The following is a 24,526-nucleotide window of genomic DNA, read 5'->3' on the forward strand; positions in this document are numbered from 1 at the left end:
GGAGCTACCACCCTAAATAAGAAAAGCCTTTGTCCTGGAGGACAAAGGTACAAAGGACAGCCTTGAGATGACATCCTGGGTGACCAGCAACTACCCAAAAGTGCCTACAATTTCTCAGAAGATCACATTGTTTCACAGAAATGTCAGAGAAATGGAAACTGTTGTTGAACTTTTGATATTTTCATAATACTTAAAACCTGTAATTCATTCATTTTACATTCTTCAAAATTGGTATCAAAAGTATATTTACTGCATTATAGAACTCAAAATGTTTTTATATAAATATGAAAGTTTAAAAAAATCCTGCCAAGTGTGGTGGCACAAACCTTTAATCCCAGCACTGGGGAGGCAAAGGCAGGTGTTATCTCTGTGAGATCTAGGACAGCCTGGTCTACATACCAAGTTCTAGGCCAGCTGAGGCTACAGGGAGAACCTGTCTCAAAAAACAAACAAAAAACACAAAAACTCTTTAGTGCTCAATAAACCTGAAATAGTAAATATCCCAAACACATTTAAATATCACTCCATCTCTATTTCTCCACAAACTCCTGCCACCTAAAATAGGTTTTAGTGGGTACCAGAAATCAAATTTGACCCACAGCACAAACTTAAGACAGAAAAAAATCAGGTCTTTCCTATAAGAGGTCTGGTGTGTTTACAGGCAGGATGTGATTAATCAAAATGACTAAAGAGAAGAGGAGAGAAAACAGCTGAGATACAGAGATACAGATTGCTTCTAGAGACCTTGAAGTTGAAACAAGAGGAAACAGTTCTCCTCATCACCATGAAAAGTTTGCTTTCAAGAGTTGCGAGCAGGCTATACAAGCTCAGCTATCTGTTTTTTGGTCTCTCAGAACTACCATGCCAAGTGCCCTGAAGAAATTATGGTTTCCTTTGTCAGAGCAGCTAGTCAGAGCTCAGGTTAGGGGACAGAGCTCAGCAGTTAAGAGCACTGGCTGCTCTTGCAGTCGACCTGGGTTCAGTTCTCCAGGCCCACATGGTAGCTAACAACTGTCCCTAACTCAGGTTCCAGGGGATCCAATGCCCCATTTCTGGCCTCCACGGGCATTGTATACATGTGGTCTGCTTACATATGTGCAGGCAAAACATTCATACACATAAACTAAAAGTAAAATAAATTTTAAAATTAAAAAAAATAAAACATAAAAAGAGCTCAGATCAAATTCTCCTTGATTGCCTGAAGTGGAAAATTGTTGAAAGGCAGAAAAAAAGAACCAAATCATTTGACATAATGAATCCCTCGAGCGTTTGTTCCAACTGAAGCAGCGTCTATTACAAGCATGTATTTGTGTTTTCAAGAAAGCTCCGAAGTTAGAAACGAAACCTGATGCGCCAATGCCAGTGCAGTCTCTAAATTCTCTCTCCAGAATGGTGTCCCTTCCTGTCGAGCTTCCTGAGGAGAGCTTGCAGCTGCTTTCCTCTCTACAAACCTCGAACACAGCAGTACAGAAGGCACCGAAAACAGGGTGCTCCAAAATGCTTAGTGGACACGGAAGCTCCATCTGCCTCAACTGGACTTGACTTCCATCAGCAAAAATGGAGATAGTCATCCATAGCACTGTGGGGACATCAGGGAAGAAACTGTGTCTGTGGAGCTCGACTGTAGGGTGGCTGCATACTTCCTAAAACCATATGTAAAGAGGCTGTGGGCTCTCGATCTGTGCACTTTCAAGTGACACACAAAAAAATGTGTCTTGTAATTGGACTTTAAACACTAAGAATAAGACGAGAGGGTACCCTAGGAAAATGAACTGGTTATAGGAAACCAGGTCGAAATTCTTTCTGAATATAATTAGGGGAAGGGAAGGACAGGCAGAGAGCTTTACCAGAGCCAGTAAAAGGGAGATGTGGAAACAGAGAGGTTGGTGTTAGCAGCCTCCTTGGGTAAACACTTTGGGTAAACGTGTGGATGTGCAGAAGGGACAGCTTTCCTAAGACTCTGTCGTAAGGAAACACACCATAGGAATGGTGCTGAGCTTCATACAGAGATGGGCGGGAACAAGTCCTCAGGGGCAGAGCCTGAACCAGCACAGGAAAGCTGCTCCCTGTTTGACAGAAGTTTCTGCCAAAGCCCAGGTGTCTGCAGTGGCCATGTGCTATGGTTGGGGAGTGCAACCAGGAATCCCTAAACTCCTACCCTTTGTCTGACATCCATTTTTCCCTACTTGGTACTCAAGTCAGGCTGTGTAAACCTCAGGTATTTCTTGAGAAGACTAGAGTACTTAAAATGAAGCGTGTACAAGAGAACTATGCCTCCTGACTGCTACCAGAGTCAAAAACAGTCCACACTGTTGATAGCCAAGAGGAACAATCTTACAATTGTCTGACATATTCTGTCATTCATAATAAACACATATTCACATTCATCCATACTTTCATACAGACAGAAATTCCCAGTTCAAAACAATTAACACAAAATATTAAATGTTTCATTCTATGTCATCTCTAAAAGTCCTTTTAGCCGGGCGTGTTGGCACACGTCTTTAATCCCAGCACTCGGGAGGCAGAGGCAGGCGGATCTCTGTGAGTTCAAGGACAGCGTAGTCCACATAGTGAGTTCCGGGACAGCTGGGGCTACAGAGAGACCCTGTCTCAAAAAGACCAAAAGAAAAAAAAATCCTTTTAGCTAGACTGGATTTTTAGAATGAGCTTACCTCACTAGATTCGGGTTCTCTTGTCTAATAGGCAACATGATCTAAACACAAACAGCCTCCTCCAAGCACAGGAAGAGGCTGAAGTGGAGGCTTTGACACTTAGCTGTATTTCCATAGGTCAATAACTTTCTTTGTCTGAGTCTCACCATTCTGATAAAAGAGTGGATGTGCTATCTCTAGGATGCTTTCCGTATATAAAATGCTATGATTCTACCTTGTCACTAAGGTGAGCTCCCTACACAGAATCCTTTCTGGAGACAGCAGTTGCAACAGAAATAAGTGAAGGCAAACGGTTACATAAAAGGCAGCTGATGGGAGCTGACACTCATGAGTGCCTCCCATTACAGGGCATTTTGGCTCATGTCAACAGAGAAAGTCTGGGAACAGGATTCTGACCTCTCTCCTGGTCCCCACCAGAGCCTTTCTCAAACCAACCAAGGTGACCAACAGAATCTTTTGGCAGGATATCAACCCAGTTGACTCACAGAACCTTAAACTGAAATCTGAGAATAGAACAGCAAGCTGTGTGGACGAACTCTATGCAGGCATGACAACAGGTTGTGCTACAATGTAAACAACTGGGGCAGGGGAGGGACTTAATGAATCTTAGAAGACAAAAGCAAGGAAGAGAATGAGCAATGAGAGGTTCAGCCTAAGGCATCACATCCCATAACAAGATGTGAAAACAGAAACCAAAAACAAGTTGCACTGCTAAGGCACAGACATGGGAAGTGTTGCAGACTCTGGGCTATGTGAGACACACAGCTGCCTTACAGAAAAGGAGGACTTTTGTGTTCATAAGAAAATCCCAGGAGAAGCAAGAGGCTCTACTACACGCAATACCTAAGCTGGCCTTGGCCTTAGTGGAACTTTGACTTCAGCGGCAAAGCCAGCAGAAGGAAGGGAATAAGATCCAGATGGGTACTGGACTGGTCATGGAGGCAGGGCAGTACTAAGTGTTAATCACAGTATCAAAGTGATTGTAGTAACTACTGGGCTGGTGTCCACAACCAGGGGGTCAGGCAGAGCAGCTGAAGCAGCACAGCTTCAAGCATAGTAGCAGCATCATCCACGGTTCTAGAAATTCTTTCCTACTTACTCACTCATTCATTGAAAAATATTTATGGTCTACTTTGCTGCTGTGTTAAACACTAGAGGTAGTCATGATAAATAAAGATAGAGTTAATCCCTGTACTCTGGAGTTTACAGCTGGATAGGAGAGAACATTAATGAAATCGGTATATAGCTGTGATAAATGCCAAGGAGATATCCACTACACCATAAGAACATAGAGTAGGAGAGACCTGGACATCGGGCTTAGCTTCTCTAAGGTCGTGATGACTAAGCCAAGACCTGGCCAGCAAGCAAATGCCCAGAAGATGTCTATATGGATAGACATCTACTAGGGCTTAAGCAAAAAATCCCAGAAGGTATACTGTCCCTGGGAAAGAGACAGAAGCAGCATCTTTTGAGGACTTGACAGACAATGTGTTTATGGAGCACTGACAAGGGCTCTTGGGTAGTCTGAGACAAGAGTTCACAGCTGACAGAAGAGCCAAGTTCTGGCTCTGCTAAAAGTTCTTGGTCCTTAAGTACAATAGAAGGTCACCTCAGGCTGTTTTCTGTTCTGCTTTGTTTGTTTAATGGAGTGGCATTGTCAGTTATGCATTCAAGAAAATCGACTTCTGACAGCATCATAACAGAAAAAGGGCAGAAATCCAGTCAGAGGCCTGACACACTGGGAAGGGTGTGTGGGGAAAACAGCAACTGAAATGGGCACAAAGGTGAAGTCCAGGGACCACACTCAGGAAACCTAGAAGCAAGCAGGGACCCTTAGTGACCTCAACACATCTGACTGTGGAAATGAGGTTCTTCGAGACGCCCCCAGGCTGCATCAGAACTGGCTCTGGATTGGCATAATGACTCTGGGATATTGGACCATAGGCATTTTGGTTGGCTTCACCTCCTGCATTCTGACTCAAGGTTGAAGAATGATCATACACTTAACGATCTCCCCAGGTGATGCTAAAATATGCCAAAGTTTGAGAACAATGGGCATAAATTTTTACTCGTGACAGTTAGAGAGGAAAATTACCCAACGCGATTCTGATTTAATCTTCCCTATCAAGAAGACTGTTCTTCAAATAAAAAGAGCAGAACAAACATGCCTAAGAGGAAACGAAAGCCAAGGGAGGTGAAGAGATAAGGAAGAACAGCTACTATAGATGAATTCAAGTCTTTGCTCCAAAATGAATTATGTCGCATGATATTGAAAGAATTTACGGTGACCAGTGGGCAAGAGGGCAGGGGTGGTTACTTGACAGGGCAGGGTCTGCTGGAAAGTTCCTCCTCAGACGTGTGAAAAACATCTGTCTCTCTATGATTCTATTCACTGCTCATCCTTAGTTTTCCTCTCCGGGTTTACTATTTCAGGTGATAGCTGCCAAATGATTTGACAATAATTCCTTCAAAGTTTGCTGCACAAAACACAGTGGGCTTTATATTTCTTTATCATGTTTACCTTCTCAAAATGTTTTTGGTTTTGGTTTAAAAAACAAAAACAGAAGTTTCAACAAGTTGGGGGGGGAGCCATTGTTAGTGCTAACTTGCTTGTAGTCCATTACAAACACTTAAGATATGTTCTGAAGTCTATGTACAAAGCACTTTTCACACTTGACCTCCACAGTGACTCAGAAAGCAGAAAGGGCTCACTAAAAACCTGTTCCTAGGATTACTAGGGCAGTGGATCAGAAGAAAACTCACCTACCTACTATATACACAAACATGGGCAAGACAAATGCTTTCTCTCTAATGTGATATACAAGTAGCTAAAAGGTCTATCATTTAGACCTTTTAGGAAGTGATCATTATCATGGTCAGCTTAGAGAAAGGCATATAGTGGCATTCCAGTCCTAGATCTGTCCATAATCTTTTCCAAAATCTTCAAGGCTTAGACACACTCCTTCCCAGCTCCAAAGTGAGGTAAAGTTGTGAGGAATAACCAACATACTGGGTAGAAAATTCAAACCATAAAACAATCCTGTAACATCAGAAGAGGAAACTGAATAAGAACAGACATGCAGCGCTTCATTTGGTCAACTGTAGGGAAGGATGAGGGAGTCCTGCTCCAAGAGCAGAGTTTTTCATGGTCTTCAAGTCACAGTGCGCTGCGATCACAAAACATCAATGCAATCTTAGGTAGTACGAACAGGAGTCATCAGTAGTTAGGAACAGCGCCTCCGAAGAGGTACGTCACACTGAAGCATTGGAGAAGGCAGGGCAAGGTGTGGGATCTCCCTCCCATCATAGAGAAGTGGATAAAGGAAGGGCAGCGCTCCTGTCCCTTACCCTTTTTAAACTGTTCTCCAATTTCCCATCTGAATGGAAACTTGAGTTTCCCCAGGACTTTCCTCTTAACCTTTCCACTTTGCTCATTCTTCCACATCTTGGATCAATTCCTCCTCAGATGATTTTCCTTCCTTAGTAAGATGACGAACTCAGCATCAGCCTGTTAAGGTACCTTGTACTGAGAACTATGAATCCTGAGAGATGGTCTCTTTCACATAAAGGGTCCAGCACACCATTACCCACTCCTGTGCACAAACTGCACCACTGCAGGGGTATTACCGTCGCTGTTCTCCTCAACTCTCCAAATGGTCCTCAGCGGTGCTCACACAAAGTCATTTCCCTTTCCCTCCATTTGCTCTGGTGACATCTCTAAACATCTTCTTAAGTCTGTTCCCAACATCTAAACCCTCCCCACCCAAAACCATCCTCTCAAATTTCACTTCTGAGACTTGGATTTCAAATTTCAGCTCTGTGGATCTTGCACATCGTCTAACAGTCTTCTTAGTCAAGAAATAAGGCTCACAATACTGACACTTCTGCTAAACCTGTCTTTTTTTTTTTTTTTTGTCTTTTTGAGACAGGGTCTCCTTGTAGCCCCACCTGTCCTGGAACTCGCTATGTAGACCAGGCTGGCCTCGAACTCACAAAGATCCACCTGCCTCTGCCTCCCAAGCGCTGGGATTAAAGGCGTGCGCCACCACGCCCAGCTAAACCTGTCTTTTTAACACTATTAAAGGAAACTGGTTTTAAATGGTTATGAAGTAAACCCTTATCACAATGAAAAAAACCTCTAAAAGTAATCTGATGTCCATAAATGGGAGTGGAGATATGCGATTTTATTTCTGGAATACTTTCACATATATTAAATGTTAATATATTGCACATAAATAGTAATATATTGCATGTAACAATGTTGATATATTTAATATGTTAAATTAAAATGGCATAAAATACTTTTTTAGTTTGAAACTAAGTAAATGATTATTGTCATTAATCCTACACAGGCAATGTATACCAGCTCTCTGTGTGAAGCCCAGAAGCTTAACCATGGTTACACATGAACATCCTGTAGCAGCACATCCAGCCCCAAACTTGGAGTGAGTGCTTCCTTCAAAAACAGTCTCCTGAGCCTTTTACCTACAGACAATCACAAAGTACAAGGTGGTAAGAAAGGTCCCTCAGCAACTACAGAGAGAGATGGTATCATACATGTTTATATACATATATTATATGCATGTATGTAAAACTAAAAACAACATGAAAATATAAGGAGAAAGACAATGCCTCGGAAAAGAATGGAGGACTGAAACGCAAACTTCCTTTGGGAAGAAACTTACAGGGAAACTAGAAATGGACTACTCTTGGAGAAGGATGAAGTGAGATGTTTATTTAGGAAATGCATTTTTCTTATCACAACTACAGGCTAGCTATGAATTTTTGGTTCTAGATAGAGAAAAATTACAAAGACAAGTCTTTGGAACAAGAAGTTGATTTTTCTCAGAAAATCATCCTTCTCTGCTTCCCTCAAAGCATACTCATGCCACAGAATTTTCAGATTATAAGAGAACTATGCCTGACACAAATCCAAGCAGAGTGTTTTCAAAAACTTAATCTGTGGACACCACTGGCAGGCTAAGCAACCACAGAACATGGTGACCACTGTGCCTTCACAGACGCCTCCTTCTTGAAAGCCAGCAAGCAGAGGCTGTGCCTCGATTCTATTCCTCATCACAGACTGGCTACCAGCTGAAAGATGGGAGGCCATGTTTACACAGGATTTGTGTCCTTTTCTTCAAAAAAAATAAGGTTTGTGATCAACTTCCTCCAACAAGACTTCCGGCACACACGTGGGCAAGGCAGCATATTTACCTGCATATCCTGCCCAAAGGCTCTCTAAGGAAGAAGCCAACGCTGGATTTTGCAATGATTTCAGAAACTCAAGCACAGTACCACCAACGTAAAAGAACATACTTTCAACAGTGTGATGGCTTCAGCTCCTTAAGACCCATTGTGTCTCTCAGTGATAGGAACACAGTGGTTGTGAAGCCTGGGTCCTCACTGCTTTTCTCTCCACATCCACGTTGGTGCAAACCATGGAGCTATCTTCCTGCTCAACACCTTGTAGGCCTCTCTCATGGGTTTCTTCTCCCTCATACTCACACAGCAGCCACCACCCGTGCCTACTTTACCTCCCAGCTTCTTTCACACCACAGGATCAGGTGGTCACTCAGCACTTGAAGGGATGGTAATTTGAGACACACACTACTCAGCTGTGCTTTCCTACTTCTGAGAGGATTATGCTGCTAAACGCTTCAGGACAAGCCTAGTGGACTCAGGCCTAGGACAGCCAAAGGTACACAGGCTAATCCCACTGGCCTAGTTGGCTGAGGATCCTCTTCATTTTTAAAGAAGCTCTGTTCACCAAGGGAATACAGAATCAGACTGAAGTGGGGGAAGGTGACCTTGCCTTTGGTCAAGGTAACTGCTGGAAAAATGAATATTATTCTGAGAATATCTGGCAAACTGTTTTTTCCAGATATTCCTAAAAATATTACCTTAAATATATATTCTAGATCACTGACTGTCCTTTAATCATTAAAAACTATTTTGTTGCATATTGCAGTATCATTCTGATATTCCTAATGTATGTCTTTAGGATAGTATCATCTCTGAACATCCTAAGTAATATTGGTGGAGAGAAGGAAACAGTGTTCACACGCAACATATGCCACTTTGATAGTAAGCAACACGTATCCCCACTTGATGGGGATACAGGTAACTTCCCACTAAGAATCTGAAATTCATAAATAAAAGAACAGATGAAATGGCTTTTAGCAAGTCATTTTTATGATATTAGTTTCACCCATCCATAAAGTATGTTATTTTCAGAATCATTTTAAGGTTTCAACGAGCATTTTAAATCATAATTCAGATACTCTTTAAGATATCCCTTTTAGGGATATACCACCTCTGAAGATCCTAAGTAATATCCAATTATTTGGGTGCGTGGAGATGAAGGGCAGAGGGCCCTGGAACTATGTAGGTCTGTCTTTAATTCCTGTATTTAATATTAGTTGCAAATAGAATCTCGGGTAAGTTACTTTACCTCTCTGTCCCTCAGTTTCTACAGTAATGCCACCTATCTTATTGAAGTGTGAAGGGTGTATAACTTAAATTCTTTAGAACAATTCCAGGCTCATGATACTTACTAATAAATGGTAACTAATAATAGTTCAATCAAATAGGTACTATAAAAATATTAAGGTTAGGATAATATTGAGTCATACTTCCTGAAGAAGTCAATGACCTATTTATTCACTTATCACCGTATCAAAACTCACCAGGCCCTGGGGACTACTTAAGACAATGGGCCACAAAGATGAATAAAACATGGCCTTGGACTTTGAAAACTATACAGTCTGATGGAAGAGACAGCATGTATTCAGGTAATTGTCACCACATGGACCATGGTGTAACACAGGGTTGCACAAGGTAGCGCGAGAGCCTGACTCAGTGTGGGTAGGTTGGAAGAAGCCTGACAAAGATGGCAGCAGTTGAAATGTCTTTGGAATCACAGTAAAAAGAAGGATGTCCAGAGAGAGGGAAAAGCAGGAACATGATGACATGTTAATTTAACATCCAAAAGAAACAGTAAGTGAAGCTTCAAATGAATTGCATGTACATTATAAAAGAACAACAGCACCATAAATGCTACATTGGACCATCTAGCAGCATATGTATCTATTCCTGGCTAAACAGCCACTGAAAACCAGGGTCAGGGCCAGGGAAAAAAGAACCGGTTTCTGTACTTACTTCTAGCACTCATAGATAGGGAAAGTTAATTTTCATTGAATGCTTTAAAAAAACAACGCATCCTCCCTGAGTCTTCCCCATGTCAATAAATGGCATCACCATTCTCCAGTTGCCCAGGTCAAAAAGGCTGGTTCCCTTCAAGTCCTCTGTTCTCTTCCCCATCAGTAGGACGGGCTACTGCAACAGTTTCATTAAGTTGTCTCCTTCTACCTCTGCCCCCTTGGGACGTGCACTACATAAAGCACCCAAACAGGTGTCATTTAAGCATGTTAGTAATCAGAACACGGCCTTCCTTTGGTTCATATCCTTTGATGGCACCTGGCTGCACCCAGAAGCTCTTATGGTGGCCTTCAAGACCCTCCCCCCAAAACTTCACCTCTGCCTGCCTTTCTGAGTCACCCCTTTTTGTTTGAGTTTTCTCACTGCATAACAAACTGTTCCCTAGAGATCTTCAACAGTCTTCAAAGAATCCTTTCCCAGCTTTCCCATCAAAATGAGCTAAGTTGTTCTACACCAATTGGCTTATTGCATTTTCTCAAGCCCCTTATTTGAAATTGTTTTGTATACTCTTATTACTCATTTATGAGCTATAAATGTCACTGAAATGTAAGCTAACGAGAAAGAACCAGGTCCTGTTATAAACACTGTGTACAGAAAATTCCATGAACTATAATGCAGATATAAAATATTGCAAAGAAGTCACAAAATCCAGCACAGGCAAGTCTCAAGACTGTAAACCAAAAACTACGTCTATTTCATTCACTTACAATAATGCTAGGCAGACATTAAGAAGCCCATAAACTTCTGAATGAATAACCGACTAACAGCATATACTGTCTTCTCAAAGATGAAATGAATGCTCCTGGCCGCCAAACCAAGAATGTTTTAGGTAACTTAAGGTCCCATCCAGAGAGGAGAGTTTAAAGTGGTGACTATCTCAAGAGACACCTCCTAGCATAGCATCCTCCATCACCACATGCTGAATCAACAGGGGTTGATGTTTGCCACAGACTAGGTGTTTCCTGGTGCCAAGAGACAGGCAGCAGATGTCAGAATGATAAAAAGAGGTAAGGAGGAAGAAACTTCCTCAGGAAGCTGTGGGGAGGCCCTGGGCCTTCAGGCAGAACATGAGCCATCAACAAAGTGTCACCACCAGACTGGCCCTGCAGAAAAGCCAGCCCACCACACGGCAAGAACCTTTGGCCCTAGGAACTGCAAGAGACATTAGTGAAGGATAATTATGAAACACTAAATGTTAACGACTTCCTTGAATTTCATTTTGCTCTTCTGGGACTCTAAAAAAAGGTCCCCTGCCTTCAGTGTTACCAAGACAAAAGAACTGGTGGTAATCATACAACCATGACCATTATTTACTGTTTGGGGACCTGAACTGGAGACTCAAGAGTACCAAGCTAATGAGAGAAAACCAGGTCCTGTTATAAACATCCTTGTACTGAGGAGTCCAGGAGACAGCCTGTGATAAGAAATTAGAAAGCAGAGCTCATGCTAATAAGAAAAGGATGATATAGTAGCTCCTAAAATGCACAATAGCAGAGTAGAAAAGACAAATACACAGAAGCTAGAAAATAAAGTCATCTCAACGGACACTCGGAAGATGGGGAGGAAGCCTTTGGAAAAGGCACCGGACTCTTTCCTAGGAAGGTAATGCAGTGACCCTGAAGGAATCTCATCAGCAGACAGTCTATTATAAAGAGTACAGTGTGCAAGGACCAGGATATAAATTAGCCACTTCAATCAACTAACTCAGGGATAACACCTTCCTCTGCCCCCTATATTAGCAAAGACAAGTTCACCACATGTGGCAGACTCACAAGCATGCTCATAATGAACAAGAAAATGAATCCTGAGATTACATTATTCCATTCACTGTGATGTAGTTACGGCTACATAAAGGGGGTTCCTGAAATTCCTATTATTTGGGTTCCATTTTGCACATCCTCGGCCATAAGTAGGGTTCTTTTTTTACTTCCCTCACAATATGAGAACATTTAAAGAAAGTTTATATAACCAAGAACAGAGAGGGTGTGTAGTGAATAGCTGTGTACACCTCCAAATTCGGGAAGTTAGGAAAAGCTATTGTAGATCAGAATAATTAAAACAGAAGTAACGACTCATCTATAAATAATTCTCCTGGCACTAGACTCCCCAAATGAAGGACTAGTACTTTTCTAAAACTTCAAAGATGCCATCAGTGCCTGTAAACTTGTTTTATATTTGCATTTTTTAGAACTGTCTGCAGAGAATATACACACTTCCCTGCCACTAACTTGCTGCAAGCAAGAAGTTCAACCTCCCTGAGCCTCATGGAGTAGAGGCAACCCCATTCTGCAGAGGGGGTCACACTGCTGGTCTGCTGGGATGCTCTCTGTCACCAGTATATCCCTACCTTCTCAGGGACTTACTCTCACATGTGTACACAGAAATGGTGCTAAAATGTACAGTCTTTCTACCAAAGTTCCATCTTTTAGTTTAATGATACCTAGTTTACCCTTGGGTTCTAAAACTCTGGATTTATTCTATGAATTCACCTTTATATTTAAGAACAGAGCCCTGAGAGAAATATCTTAAGTGAATATAGCACCAGACAGATTAAAACATTAGTCATTAATGTATTATCAAATGGTTAAAGATTAGACTATAGAAACCAGACAGCTAAAGAATCTAGTGGCTGCCAAAACATAAAACATGCGTATGTATGTGTGTAAACCCAAAATTACTCATCATAAGTCAATTACAAATAATATACAGATACACAAATTCTTTTTCATACACATGCAGCGGGGGGGGGGGGAGAAAAAGGGAGAGATTAAGGATTACTCTAAGCAGAAAGGGATGGCTATTTTGAATCTTAAATCAATGAACTTAAGTCCAGTACTTTAAATCACTAATTCATGATTGCGAGCATGAATTTCACGCTTGCACTTTTATCATGGATAAGCATCCATTGTATGCATCAGCCTTTGCCTCATAGATTTAAAGTTTTAGATAGGTTAAAGCATGGTCATTCTTCACAGAGCTCTAATGCTTATCTATGACGTAGATACCTTGTTCTCTTCAGAGTATGAAAATATTTTATCTTATAATTCCATATTATTTTTCAAATATGTGCTCATACAAACCCATCCATTTACTAAACATACCCACAGAAAGAGAAACCTGCTCTAAGAAAATGTCCAAGAATACATTTGCATAACATGGGCAGGAAAGTGGGAAGAGGTAGGTCATTTCATTTATAAACATTTATGCTTTGAAACTACTAAGGACACTCAAGTCTAACCACTACAGACAAAAATCTAGCCATCAAAAAGATCCATGTTTAGGGTTCATTACACATTTTATTTGGACCATCTTCCTGCTCCTCTAGTCCATCTCTAGCAAAGACAACAAGCAGAGGACCTAGCATTCTTTGATCTCTCAATCCTTTTGATCTACAAACTAAAGATCTATTGTGATTAACATGCTTTCTTGTCACCAGGTCCTAAAAGGAATCAAATTTTTCCTAAAATAAGATCTGCCTTTGCACACGTGGAGCAGGAAACAAGGAGCTGGGGATCTTAATGCATCGAATGCGAGTGGTTTGTCTGCTGATGTTAATTTGTAAGAAGAACTATCAAGTAAGTAGCTCACTGGAATGTATAAAAAGAAGTGTGCCACAAGGAACAGGGATAAATGTGAATCAGAAGGGAGATCTGGCTGTTTGAAGAGCATCTCACTGACCCTGCTTTACAGCTTCCAATCAAGGTTTCCTGTTAGCCCTGGGCAATTTTTAAGCAAACTGAATGAAACAGTTATACATGTAAGAAATTTAAGCTCAAATCAGAGTCCGTAATACTAATCTTCTAATAGTGAGGGTGTGATGTTTTCCCCCGTACCACCTGGATACAATATAGAAATTGACACAAACATTCTCCCAAAGAGCAGTCTGTCCCACCCTGTGCATGAACGTAGACATTGCTGCAAAGTACAGAAATTTCCCCCCAATTTTTATCCCAAAGTTATTGAACGTCAGATTTATTTTTTTAGCAAAAAGGAAGAAATCAGTATCTTCACATCTCAATTCTTTCACAAGCTGTTTCACAGCTCCAAAAGTTTTGAAGTGAACACATCTCATCTGGTAGCCCCTCACCCCCAGCCTGCCAGTCTCCAAGTGAAACCTATGAGTCTGTCTTACCTGTAATCTGACTCTGTCCTTGTGGATTAAAAGGACTTGGTGCAGAGTTCAGGGAGGGCCGTGGGTTCTGAGGCGGGACACCTACTCTCATACTGGGATGAGGAATGCGCCCTAAATCACTGAGGCGGTCAGAGAACAAACTAGGTTTAGAGTCATCAAGCTTCTGTCTGTGCCCTGGAAACAGCAAATCATAAAATAAAAGCATATTAATTAGCTGAACAATTGACCATGCTAAATAGATATGTGAACATACATACTGGGTGGTTTAAGCCAAGGAATTATCAATACTGATATTTATACTGATGTGCCTTTGTAATGTCTTCCTTTCCAATCAGCTCTACAAACATTCGCAGTTCTGTTCTGTATATGGAGAGTTGAGGGTCCCAGAGGGTGACTTGGAGTTAGAAGCTCAAAAGGAGCTCTCTGGGTACCTCCTCTAGCCCCATCCGTAAAAGGATGAGAAAAGTGAGCATGGACTGAAGCATCTTTCCCTGTTTTGTGAGGGGGGGAAACCCGGTCTGACAGCTCAGACAGTCTGTGCATATTAGACACGCTGTCACAAAGCTGGGGCAGAAACAGAGGCAAACATATTTTCAAAGGGCAGTTTCCATGGTGACTATAGTCACTTTTTCTTTTGTTATGTTACAACTATCCCTTTCCTAAAAAAAAAAAAACTTAAAACTCAAACCCAAACCTAGAATCCTTTAAAGAGAAAATGAGAGAGGAAAGGAAAGAGAAGAACAAGGAGATAACAAGGGGAGGGGAGGAGAAGGTGGGAGAGGAGAGGGAAAAAGTGAGGAGAAAGGCGGGAAGGGAAGGGAGGCCTGGTAAGCAAAGAAACCCAAATTGTCAAAAGGGATCTGGGTCACTGGGGATTTGTCAAAGCCCCAAATCACATAATAAACTCTTAAATCATACAGAATATATAACTTTGTAATTTTAAAGCTATTACCGTACTTTTGTATGGAAAAATACTGCTGGCTAACCAGGTGAATGTGACAATCTATTATTCAAAAAAGTGAAAGAAAATAAAACCTTTCTACTAGTCTATTCAGATTTTAAACCTAAAAAAATAAGGGATTTCTTTTTAAAAAATGTACAAACTAAAATGGACTCAAAGTACTAAGACTTCCTCAAAATCATGAAACCACTCAAGAAGAAGCACATCAATCTCTCTGTGTGATACAGACACATATCGGACTCTGGGTTTGACGTAGGGAAGTGGAACTGCAGAGCAGTGCAGCACCGCCCAGCACGAGAACAGAGTCGTGCTAGTGAGGCTCCGGGAAGCTACTCGAACACTTCAGTGAAAATGTTTATGTAACTGGAGCTGATGCAAGAAAGAGTTATTGAAAGAGCTACTACATGAGAAATATTCATCCTGAAGAAAAACTAAGGGAATTGGGATTATTACTCATAAAAGAAAACACTGAATACAGATTACTAATAGCTTTGGGAATCTGTCACTAGTCTATGATGGTGTGAACACCTCATCTTTAACTTCATGCAGGACAAGGGGAATGAATGTAGCAGGAGAGGGTTAAGTTGAACATTAGAATTTCCCAACTATAAGCTGTCTTCATAAGACAAATTCCTTATTTTATTTGCCCCAAAATGTATTTTCCTGTCTCCTTTTTCATTGCCTACCCAGCCCAAAGAAAACAGACAGGAAGCCAAGGCTTGGTAATGTGAGTGTAGCTGTCTCCACAGCCAAACATGTTCCAAAGAGGCCCATTAACTGAAATGCACCCACCACCCTATTTCCTGCCAGTGCAAGCTGTGGGCATCTGCTATAATGGAGGAAAACCCAGTAGAAAAAAATGATCAGGAAAACCCTAAGAATGTGTGTTGCTAATGATTGTTTTCCCAATTCATACAGATTGCAAATAGATTTTAGAACCCTAAAGGACTTTTAAAGGTGACTCAAAACAGTCCCTCTACCCCAGCTCATAAGGAGATTACAGATGAAGTGACTGAGGCCTACAGAGGCAGGATAGCTAAACTGTGGCTCTCTGCTATCGACCAGCTGGGCTAAGATGAGGCTCCATGTGAAGTGAGCTTTCCATTCATTACTGAATATCATCAATTTTGGCTTTCTGCCTTCTCCGAGTTGCTATGGGAAACTAAAAGTACCTAAATCATATAGTAAGACACTTAAGAAGTAAGCCCAGTGAGGGATCAGGCTGGTTTTCAACATAAGCAGAAATAGTAGCAAGGGTTAGATTACAAAGATAATCACTCACCCATTACCATAAACAAATGGCTGTAGCCTAACTTACTGAACTTCTATCGGTACATTTTGCTGGGTCTAACTAGCGTCTCAATCAAGGAACTGTACAAATACTAGTCACACTTAAATCTGTGGAAGCCATTACACATGTACACATACAATATTGGTATGGTGTTGATAAAACTATAAACATTAACAAGAAAGCTTATGGGATTGTCCCTGGAAGTTATTTTTTTAATAGGCCATATTTTTCAGATTTCCTGAAAGCTAGAGAGAGGGCAGTGTAATCTTGCGTGGCTCTTTTGTAACCTGGGACTTCATGTGGGGCATGGGTCATAAGAAAATGTAATAGCTTTGCCTCTGCTTTCCACTGACTTTTCATTAAGTTTTCGTGGTGGGTACATGAGGCGTGAGCTTGGTGTGTGCAGGTGTATGGGCACATTTTTATGTACTGCGCTTTTAGTATTTGGAGACTTCAGGCTAGAGTAAAGGACTTTGAACAGCACTTACAAGTGAAAAATTTGAAGAGAAAGTAAATTTTTAAAGTGTCAATGCCTTTTTAGAAGTTATCAAAGGCAGCTTCCAAGTATCTACAGAAGAGTTCATGAACTGGCTATTGGAGGATACCAGTACGCTAAAACATACACATTTTTCCTGGAGCTCTCTACCCTTCATAGCAACCACCACAACCACAACAAAATTCTTACAGTACAACGCAAAATAAAAGCTAAACCGGTTCTTCGTCTTTCAACCATGACAAATACCAGCTACCACGAAACCACATCAGGGTGTACTCAAATGACAGGCTGAAAAGTGTGCCGAAATCCTCAGCACCCGGGCAATTGCTTCAGAAACCAAGAACAGGGGAAACAAAGGAAGAAACAGACCTCGGTCCAGACAGGGTACTCAGCCATGTTATAGGGAGGATGGGACCTCACTCTCCAGACCAAAGGGGAGCTCTTCTAAGCAGGAGGAAGATGTAAAGAATGGGAAACCTGTGTTCATTCTCTATGTAAAAGGCTCTACAGCTGGGGAGATGGTTCAATAGGTAGATCACTTGCTATGCAAGTGTGAAGACAGAGTTTGGATCCCCCAAACCCAGGTAAATGCTGAGTGGGTATGGCGGCCCACTTGTTAAGTCCAGGACTCAGAAGGTATCAGAACAACTGGCTAACAAGACTAACCCATATTGATGAGCTCTAGATTCAACTGAGAGACTCTGCCTCAATGAACAAGGTGGAGAGCAACTGAGGAAGACTGATGTCAACTTCAGGCCTCCACATGGACACACACACATGTGAATGTACACACACATGCAAACATGCATACACACAACACACACAAGTAAGGGAAAAAAGATTTTACATAAAAGCTCAGCCCTGCCATCCTCTTCTCTGGCTGCACTTTCTCCCTAGGGCAGTCAACCTTCTAGACTGGCTGAATTAGAAAATCCCACTATGGAGCCTTGAAAGGTACAGAAATCCAGGCCCCACAGTGAATGGATTAAATCAGAACTTCTGGGGGTAGGTCCTGGGAAAAAGTTATTTCTTAAAAAAATCTCCATGTGATCTAATGTGTAAGCAGAACTGAAAGTCACTGTCAGAGAGAGTTTGAGCTCCACCATAAATGTCACCTATTCATACCAATGGCTCTTACACTTCCAGGTGAAGCCCTGACTTCTGCCTTGAGTTCCAGGCTTGTGTGTCTCATGGCCTGCTTGACAGATCTCCTGAGAGATATCACAAGTATCTTAACTACAATATCTTCAAAAAAGAGTTCTTAAGCCTCTCTCCAAAGCATCCTGTTCCTCCTGACGTCCCTAACATCAGTGTAAGCTATTATCCATTTCAGCTGCTTATAGTTAAGAACGTGGACATTTTCCTTGATTTCTCTTCAGTCTTCACTCTCCACATTCCATCTATCACCAAGTCATGCATTTGCCTTGATTCTCTAGCTCATATCTACTCAGTCCTTTGCATTTCTCCTGGCACAACCCTAGTCCAACAGCCCATCCATCTCTCCAGAGCATTTGGCATCGTCTGCTTCAAAGCCTCCCAACCCAGGACCTTCCCATACTCCTGAGATGTACCTCTCTTCATCTTCCATATGGTCCACTCCTTCATATCCCTTAGACCTAGGGTGAACACCCCCTCCTTGTAGAAGCCTGGCCTGCTGCCCATAACCAAAGTATGTTCCTACTCTCTTGAGCACAGTCTTTGTTTCCTTCACGGCAGTTGTCACAATCTGTAATTATCTTGTATATTTATTTGTCTCTCTTGAAAGACTGTAAGTCCCATGAGAACAAGTGCTCTGTCTCTTGTGTACAGCTAGATTCTTGTAATCCAGTTGGTGCCTGTTATACAGTAGGTGTTCAATAAATATTTATGCAAGGAATGAATGGGCGAATATACTCCTCTTTTAGATAAATGCCTTAATTAGAAAAAAAAAAAACGTACTGGTACAGGAGATCATATTACAACAGTATCCCTTAAAAAAAAATGCCTCAGTTTTTGCAACTTAATGAAGCCAGTAGACAAAGCCTTTCTTTAGACACAGGCCCTTAGTGGTGCTTCCTGGAAAATTGAACTAAAAGGCAGTCATTTAAGCAAAAGCTCACTTGCCTTCTGAAAAACTTTTTTCTCATTTTTTCTCACTATAATTCTCGGGCATTGTTGAAAGCCATATCAAATCATAGAGATGAAAAGGGTAACAGATGGAATTTAGACTCTAAATTTGAGAGCAGTATAAGGACTTCCCCTACGTACAAGGACCCCAAGTCACTGAGAGAGAGACATGATTTCCTCAAAGTCACATGGTTAGTGGTGGGACCAGCACTCAGGTTTCCCAATTGCTGGTCTAATGTTGTTTTCTCTCCGGTTGCCAACCAGCTTATTTTAGGACATAACAGCGTAGCCGAAGTCATTCAGGGTAAATCGTGACCGAAGATGAATTTAAAATGGAAAATAAAAAGTCATTTTCAGAAAAGATTTCTTTCAAAAAGTCCAGTGTGCGTGGGTGAATATGACTTTTGTTGCAATAAATTCAGGGACACAAGAAGAAAGCATGACCAAAAGGTCACTTCATTCACACATGCTTAAAGCAAAGACGCATGAGGAATCGCTAAGCCACTGGGCCACAGTCTAAAGAATCATCTGCTGATCCTTATGCACAGTGAAGGGTCACATATTGCTATTGTAACTTTCGCTTTCAAAAATCACACATCTGAAACCTGTATGTGTGGCAATTTTTTCTTCTCTAAAAGCTGATAAAGAGATGCTTCACAACTTTGGAAAGCTGTGGGCCCCGCGTCAGAACCTCCCACTCTACGCACGGTCTAGCCAGTTGAAGCACCTCTCCTGAAGGAGGCCAGAGGTACTTAGAAAAAAATAGAGTGTATTACAGAATGTGTTATGGGGTGTGTAATGGAATGTCTGGTGCACATTAAAATGGAACAGAGTCTCTTTGCTTATCACCATGTTCATATTAGGGTTATCTAGTTGAGTTAGTGTATATTAGATATTTCCTAGGCATTGTAAGGAGGAAGAGATGGAAAGGCATAGAAGATAAGATCTTCACCTTCAAGGAGTTCACAGTCTAGTAGGCAAGAAAGGCAAGCCATTACATATAAGAGAAGAAAGACTGAAGGAGATCAACTGAAGACATTTGAATAGAGACCACTTAAAAATATTAAAGAAGGGGCTGGAGAGATGGCTCAGTGGTTAAGAGCACCAGTTGCTCTTGCAGAGGATCAGGGTTCAATTCCCAGCACCCACATGGCAGCTAACAACCTTCATAACTCCAGTTCCAGGGGATCCAACGCCCTCTTCTGACTTCTGTGGACATTGCATGACATGGGTATACTAACATACATGCAGACAATACACTCATATACATAAAATAATCATAAAAATATTAAAGAAGTGGTGCTTTCTGTGATTTTTGTCCTATATTCTCAGGAGCACCAATATATACTTAAGGGTTAAATGTCATGGTGTCAAGTACTCATTTCAAAATAGTTTGGCAAAATTGTAGTGAAGCAAATATGGTTTTAAAATGAGGTGCTGGGTACATACGATATGTTTGTTTGTAAACTTTTTCATTATAAAAAGCTAAAAGTAATGTGCAATATGGAAAGCACAGGGGAACAATTGTTTTTGACTAAAAGGAAACAGTCACTGAGGAGGCCATCATGCCCATCCTTCAAGGCCAAGTAGGATTTTGATAAGCAGAGATGGAAGGGGACAGCTACTAGGAGGCACATGACAGAAACATGATAATAAATATCTTGTGAGACCAGATCGTCAAAAATCTATGATATTAATCTAAGACAATGCATACCATCCTTTAAATCACTTAATAACTCTAGGCTAGGCATTGATTCTTTTAAGCTATGCAATACATTATAGAAATCTGCCCCTTCGAGACAGATCTCCTGACCTATAAAATGGTATTTGACAGCCCACGAACCTCCTCTGCTATGCATGCGGGCTTCCCTGAAGGAGAGAAATGACCGAGGAAATGTTAGCTAATTTTGCTGTCACCAAGTGTGTGACAGAATGAGATCTGGTCTAATACTCCTGGTCTGAAGCCACAGGATGTAACATTTTAAAAATATTGTGACAGCTTTCCTCAGAATGAAAAGAAAGGACAGGATTTGCATTAGTTACCATTTTTCAGAGTAAATTTGTTGTATGTCAGGAAAGCTATTATTCTGCAAGAGTTCTGGGACAAACTAACAGGACACTTTAGAGATCAGTCCAACAAGAAGTATGTCTGTGGGGAAGAAAGTGACACTTTGAAAGCATGTATGTGTTTAACACCATCTCCTCTCACAAGGTGTTATTGCCTTTCTGCCACTTGCCCTCTAGCGAGCTTCACTTCCGAATGATTTATTTGGGAATCTGCCCATGAGAAGGGACTTCAGAGCATCTTAGCATTTCAACTGATGTTTCTAGAAAAATCAGTGCAATGGGGAAGATGACGTAGACTCTTAGAAAAACTATCTACCAAATCATCTATAACTACTGAGGTTTTAGATTAAATACCTTGCTTTTCTGTGCTCCCACCCAGGTGTGAAAATGGAAACACTCTTGAGAAAAGTGAACCCCTCTTCTCTTTACATTTGGATATCCACATTTCACCAGCGTTTTGTGGGCGTTTAAAAATCAAAGACCTATAGACTTGTGCAATGTTTAGTCTGCTTTCCCCTACCACATCCCAAACACTCCCAAGCAGCTTCACCTCTGATTTCCTCATTTCTAGTAACATCTCCATTTTCTGGTCTTCCAGGCCCCTAATCCAGCTTGGGTATGTCTCTGCCACCTCTTTTTCCTATAGTACATGCCATCCACTGACCATCTGTACCATCCTAAGGACCGGACCCCTATTCCCATTTCCCTCAGAACCACTCCTGAGCTATTTTCTAGGGTTCATGCATCAAAGCAGCAGCACCCTAACACATATGAAAAGACACCATCCAGTCATTTGATCCCAGGAAAGGATTTAATAGAACTCTGAGGCTCAATTTCTTCACCTACCAAAACCAAAGGGTGATTTTTCACAACTCCTAACATTGTTTTTGCCCCTAACCCTAAACATTCAGGCTACTTACCCGCTCACACCCACCTACCTGAATCGACACCACCCCACCCAACCCCTTCAGAGCCCAGCAAAGTAGAACCTGGAAACATGGTCCTAGTATTTGCTGTCACTCTCAGTTGCCATGGCACCACCGTCTTCAGCCCATGCAAACGGGTCTGATGCCTTGGTCCAAGCTGTCCCTCAACTAAGCACACCTTCTAATAATTGCACTTAGTAAACTCTCCTTCCACTCTTAATTTGGTCAACACTTCATCCTGCTCTTTTCTGAATGCAGTGTCTTAGACCAATAGGCCATCCTGACTTCCTGGTATTTTCTGTCTGTGTTATTTCCCCTGGGTCTCTAGCTCAGCAGCTGAAAGCAACTATGTTTTGTCCATGACACATGGCTACACTTAGGTGTGGGAGGCATTCAGTAAGCATTAGTTTGCTATGAATTGACTTAAAATATTTATGCAAAATTCCAAACCCTATTATTCTAGATTTTGCTCAATTTGACTAGACACCCCTTGGGGATGGTGTCATGGGCTCTGTCTAGCACAATCTTATGGAGAAGACACACAAATGCTTATTGAATTAACAAAGAAGAACGTGGATGAACTTAAAATGATCTCTCCTTTTGTCCAGTGGAAGACAGAAAGGATGGGGTGGAAAACTAGCTATTGTGAAACATTTCCCACAGTAAAATTGATGAGTCTCTACTCTTTGCTGGGAATGGCTGCTGAGTCATGTTTTTTCCTAAGAGTATACTGTCTGGTTCAAGTCAAAAGCTATTTCTGGACTAGAATAAATGAAAGGCACTTAGAAACTGTTTTCATATTTAAGGCCTCTAGCCACTCTGAGCCACTGCATAAGAACAGCCATGCAAGAATGACCCCGGGACAGCTCAGGAGCGGAGACAGCCCTAGAGCAATGTTAGTGTGTGGCTAGGGACAGAGGACCACAGACCATAAACAAATCTCTTTCCAGAAGATCTTCCTCTATGGCATTTCAAAAATGAGCTTCGCTTGAAGGGCCCCTCTTAATATATAAACCAATTTCTAAAGGAAAAAGAATCATAATCACTACCACATATTCAAGAGTTCCCTTTCAGCCCTCAGAGCCAGGCATGTAGGAGTCAGGGTTTATCAAGAAAGAAGTCAGGAAGAACAATTTCACCCAAGGGAGGTCTGAAGCTTTTCCAGTCTCTTGGGTAAAATATAATCAGGGAAAAGAAAAATATAATCTACTCCAGAGACATAATTACATAGTTAAGCTGTAGACTCTGAGGAACTCTTCTAGGAACTCTAGTTCAGTTTTTTAAAATGTTAAAAGCTGAATTTACTTTCTTTTAATAAGAGGCATCAGTTTAGATTAGTGACATAAATTTCCCTCTCTGAATTGCATATACAGTCATTTTAAAAATATAACTGGATATGTGAGAGAGGGAACTGAAGACCAAAGACCTACCCATTTACTTCCCCGTTTCAAAATGCAGGCTTCTAGAAGTTAAGGAATTCAAGATCTTTCAGTACATATGCAAATGAATTGACAACATATAATTTGCATGTATATAAATTTAAGTTCCTTTATAACTAACTTTTTAGGACGTGGTAAATCACAACAATCAAAGTATAAAGTATCTAAAAGACAAGACAGAGCAATCAAATTAGTCTATTATCAGTCACACATCAGAGAATAAATTCTAATAAGCATGCTGACAACATGCTCTCTTTTCTTAGACTAATGAACTCAAAGAACTTTAGAGAGTTAAGGAGAAGGAAATGCATAGGAGGTTGAAAAGGGAAACAGTACTTTGTTTATTTTGGATGTGTGGGGTTTTTTTCTTTGTTTGATTGATTTGGGGGATCAAATCCAGGGCCTTGCCATGGTAGGCAATCACTAGATCACTGAGTTACATCTCTAGCCCTGAGAGAAAAACAAAAAGGATTTTTTTTTTAAGACAGGATCTCCCTGTAGCCCCAGCTGGCCTGGAACTCACTAGGTAGATCAGGCTGACCTCCATCTCACAGAGATCCGACTGCCTCTGTCTCCTGAGTGCTGGGACTAAAGGCATGAGCCACCATGTCCAGCTTGAGAAAACAGTTTTTAAGAATTTATACAAAAGGCCAGGGACGACACCTGAGGAGATGTGAGATGCTTCTGGAGAACACAGCGACTTCACCACAGCTCCTTACCCATGTCCTGAAACAGCTCCAGCCCATTGTGCCTTCTTGTCCCCAAATGCTCCAGTACTCTCTCACTTGCAGCCTGCTGCTCTTGACTTCATCTGCCTGTTGTTTCTAAGGGATATTTTTCTGCCTTTACTCCCTTCCAAAGGAAAATTATACAAAATTTTTTTTTTAGAGTTAGAAAAGAACATGGACTTTACCAGACCAGGTATTTATTGTTTTACTGTTTGTGTGCCACAGCACAGATGTAGAGGTCAGGGGACAACTTGCAGGAGTTTGGTCTCTCCTTTCACTATATGTGTCACGGGGATTGAACTTGGTCTTGGTGGCAAGCACCTCTACCTACTTAGCCATCTCACTGACCCCAAGAGCAAACTCTTTACCTTAAAAAAAATAATGAATGATTAGAAAAATATTACCTACTTACTGAAGTCATGGAACTAGGCAGTGATACAGGAAGCCACTCCTCTGGCCTGTTATAACCCATATATATATATAT

General features: G+C 41.3%; 1 protein-coding gene across 1 annotated transcript in view; it reads right to left on the reverse strand.

Annotated features, from left to right (window-relative positions):
* Runx2 (RUNX family transcription factor 2) overlaps nt 1–24,526 on the reverse strand; it is a 141,453-nt gene that overhangs the window by 49,599 nt on the left and 67,328 nt on the right. The window contains 1 exon segment of the mRNA XM_029561583.1: nt 14,029–14,202. Within this exon segment, the coding sequence (XP_029417443.1) occupies nt 14,029–14,202 (174 nt within the window).

This window comes from Nannospalax galili, unplaced genomic scaffold (assembly GCF_000622305.1).
Source record: "Nannospalax galili isolate Female #2095 unplaced genomic scaffold, S.galili_v1.0 scaffold653, whole genome shotgun sequence".
Lineage (NCBI taxonomy): Eukaryota > Metazoa > Chordata > Mammalia > Rodentia > Spalacidae > Nannospalax > Nannospalax galili.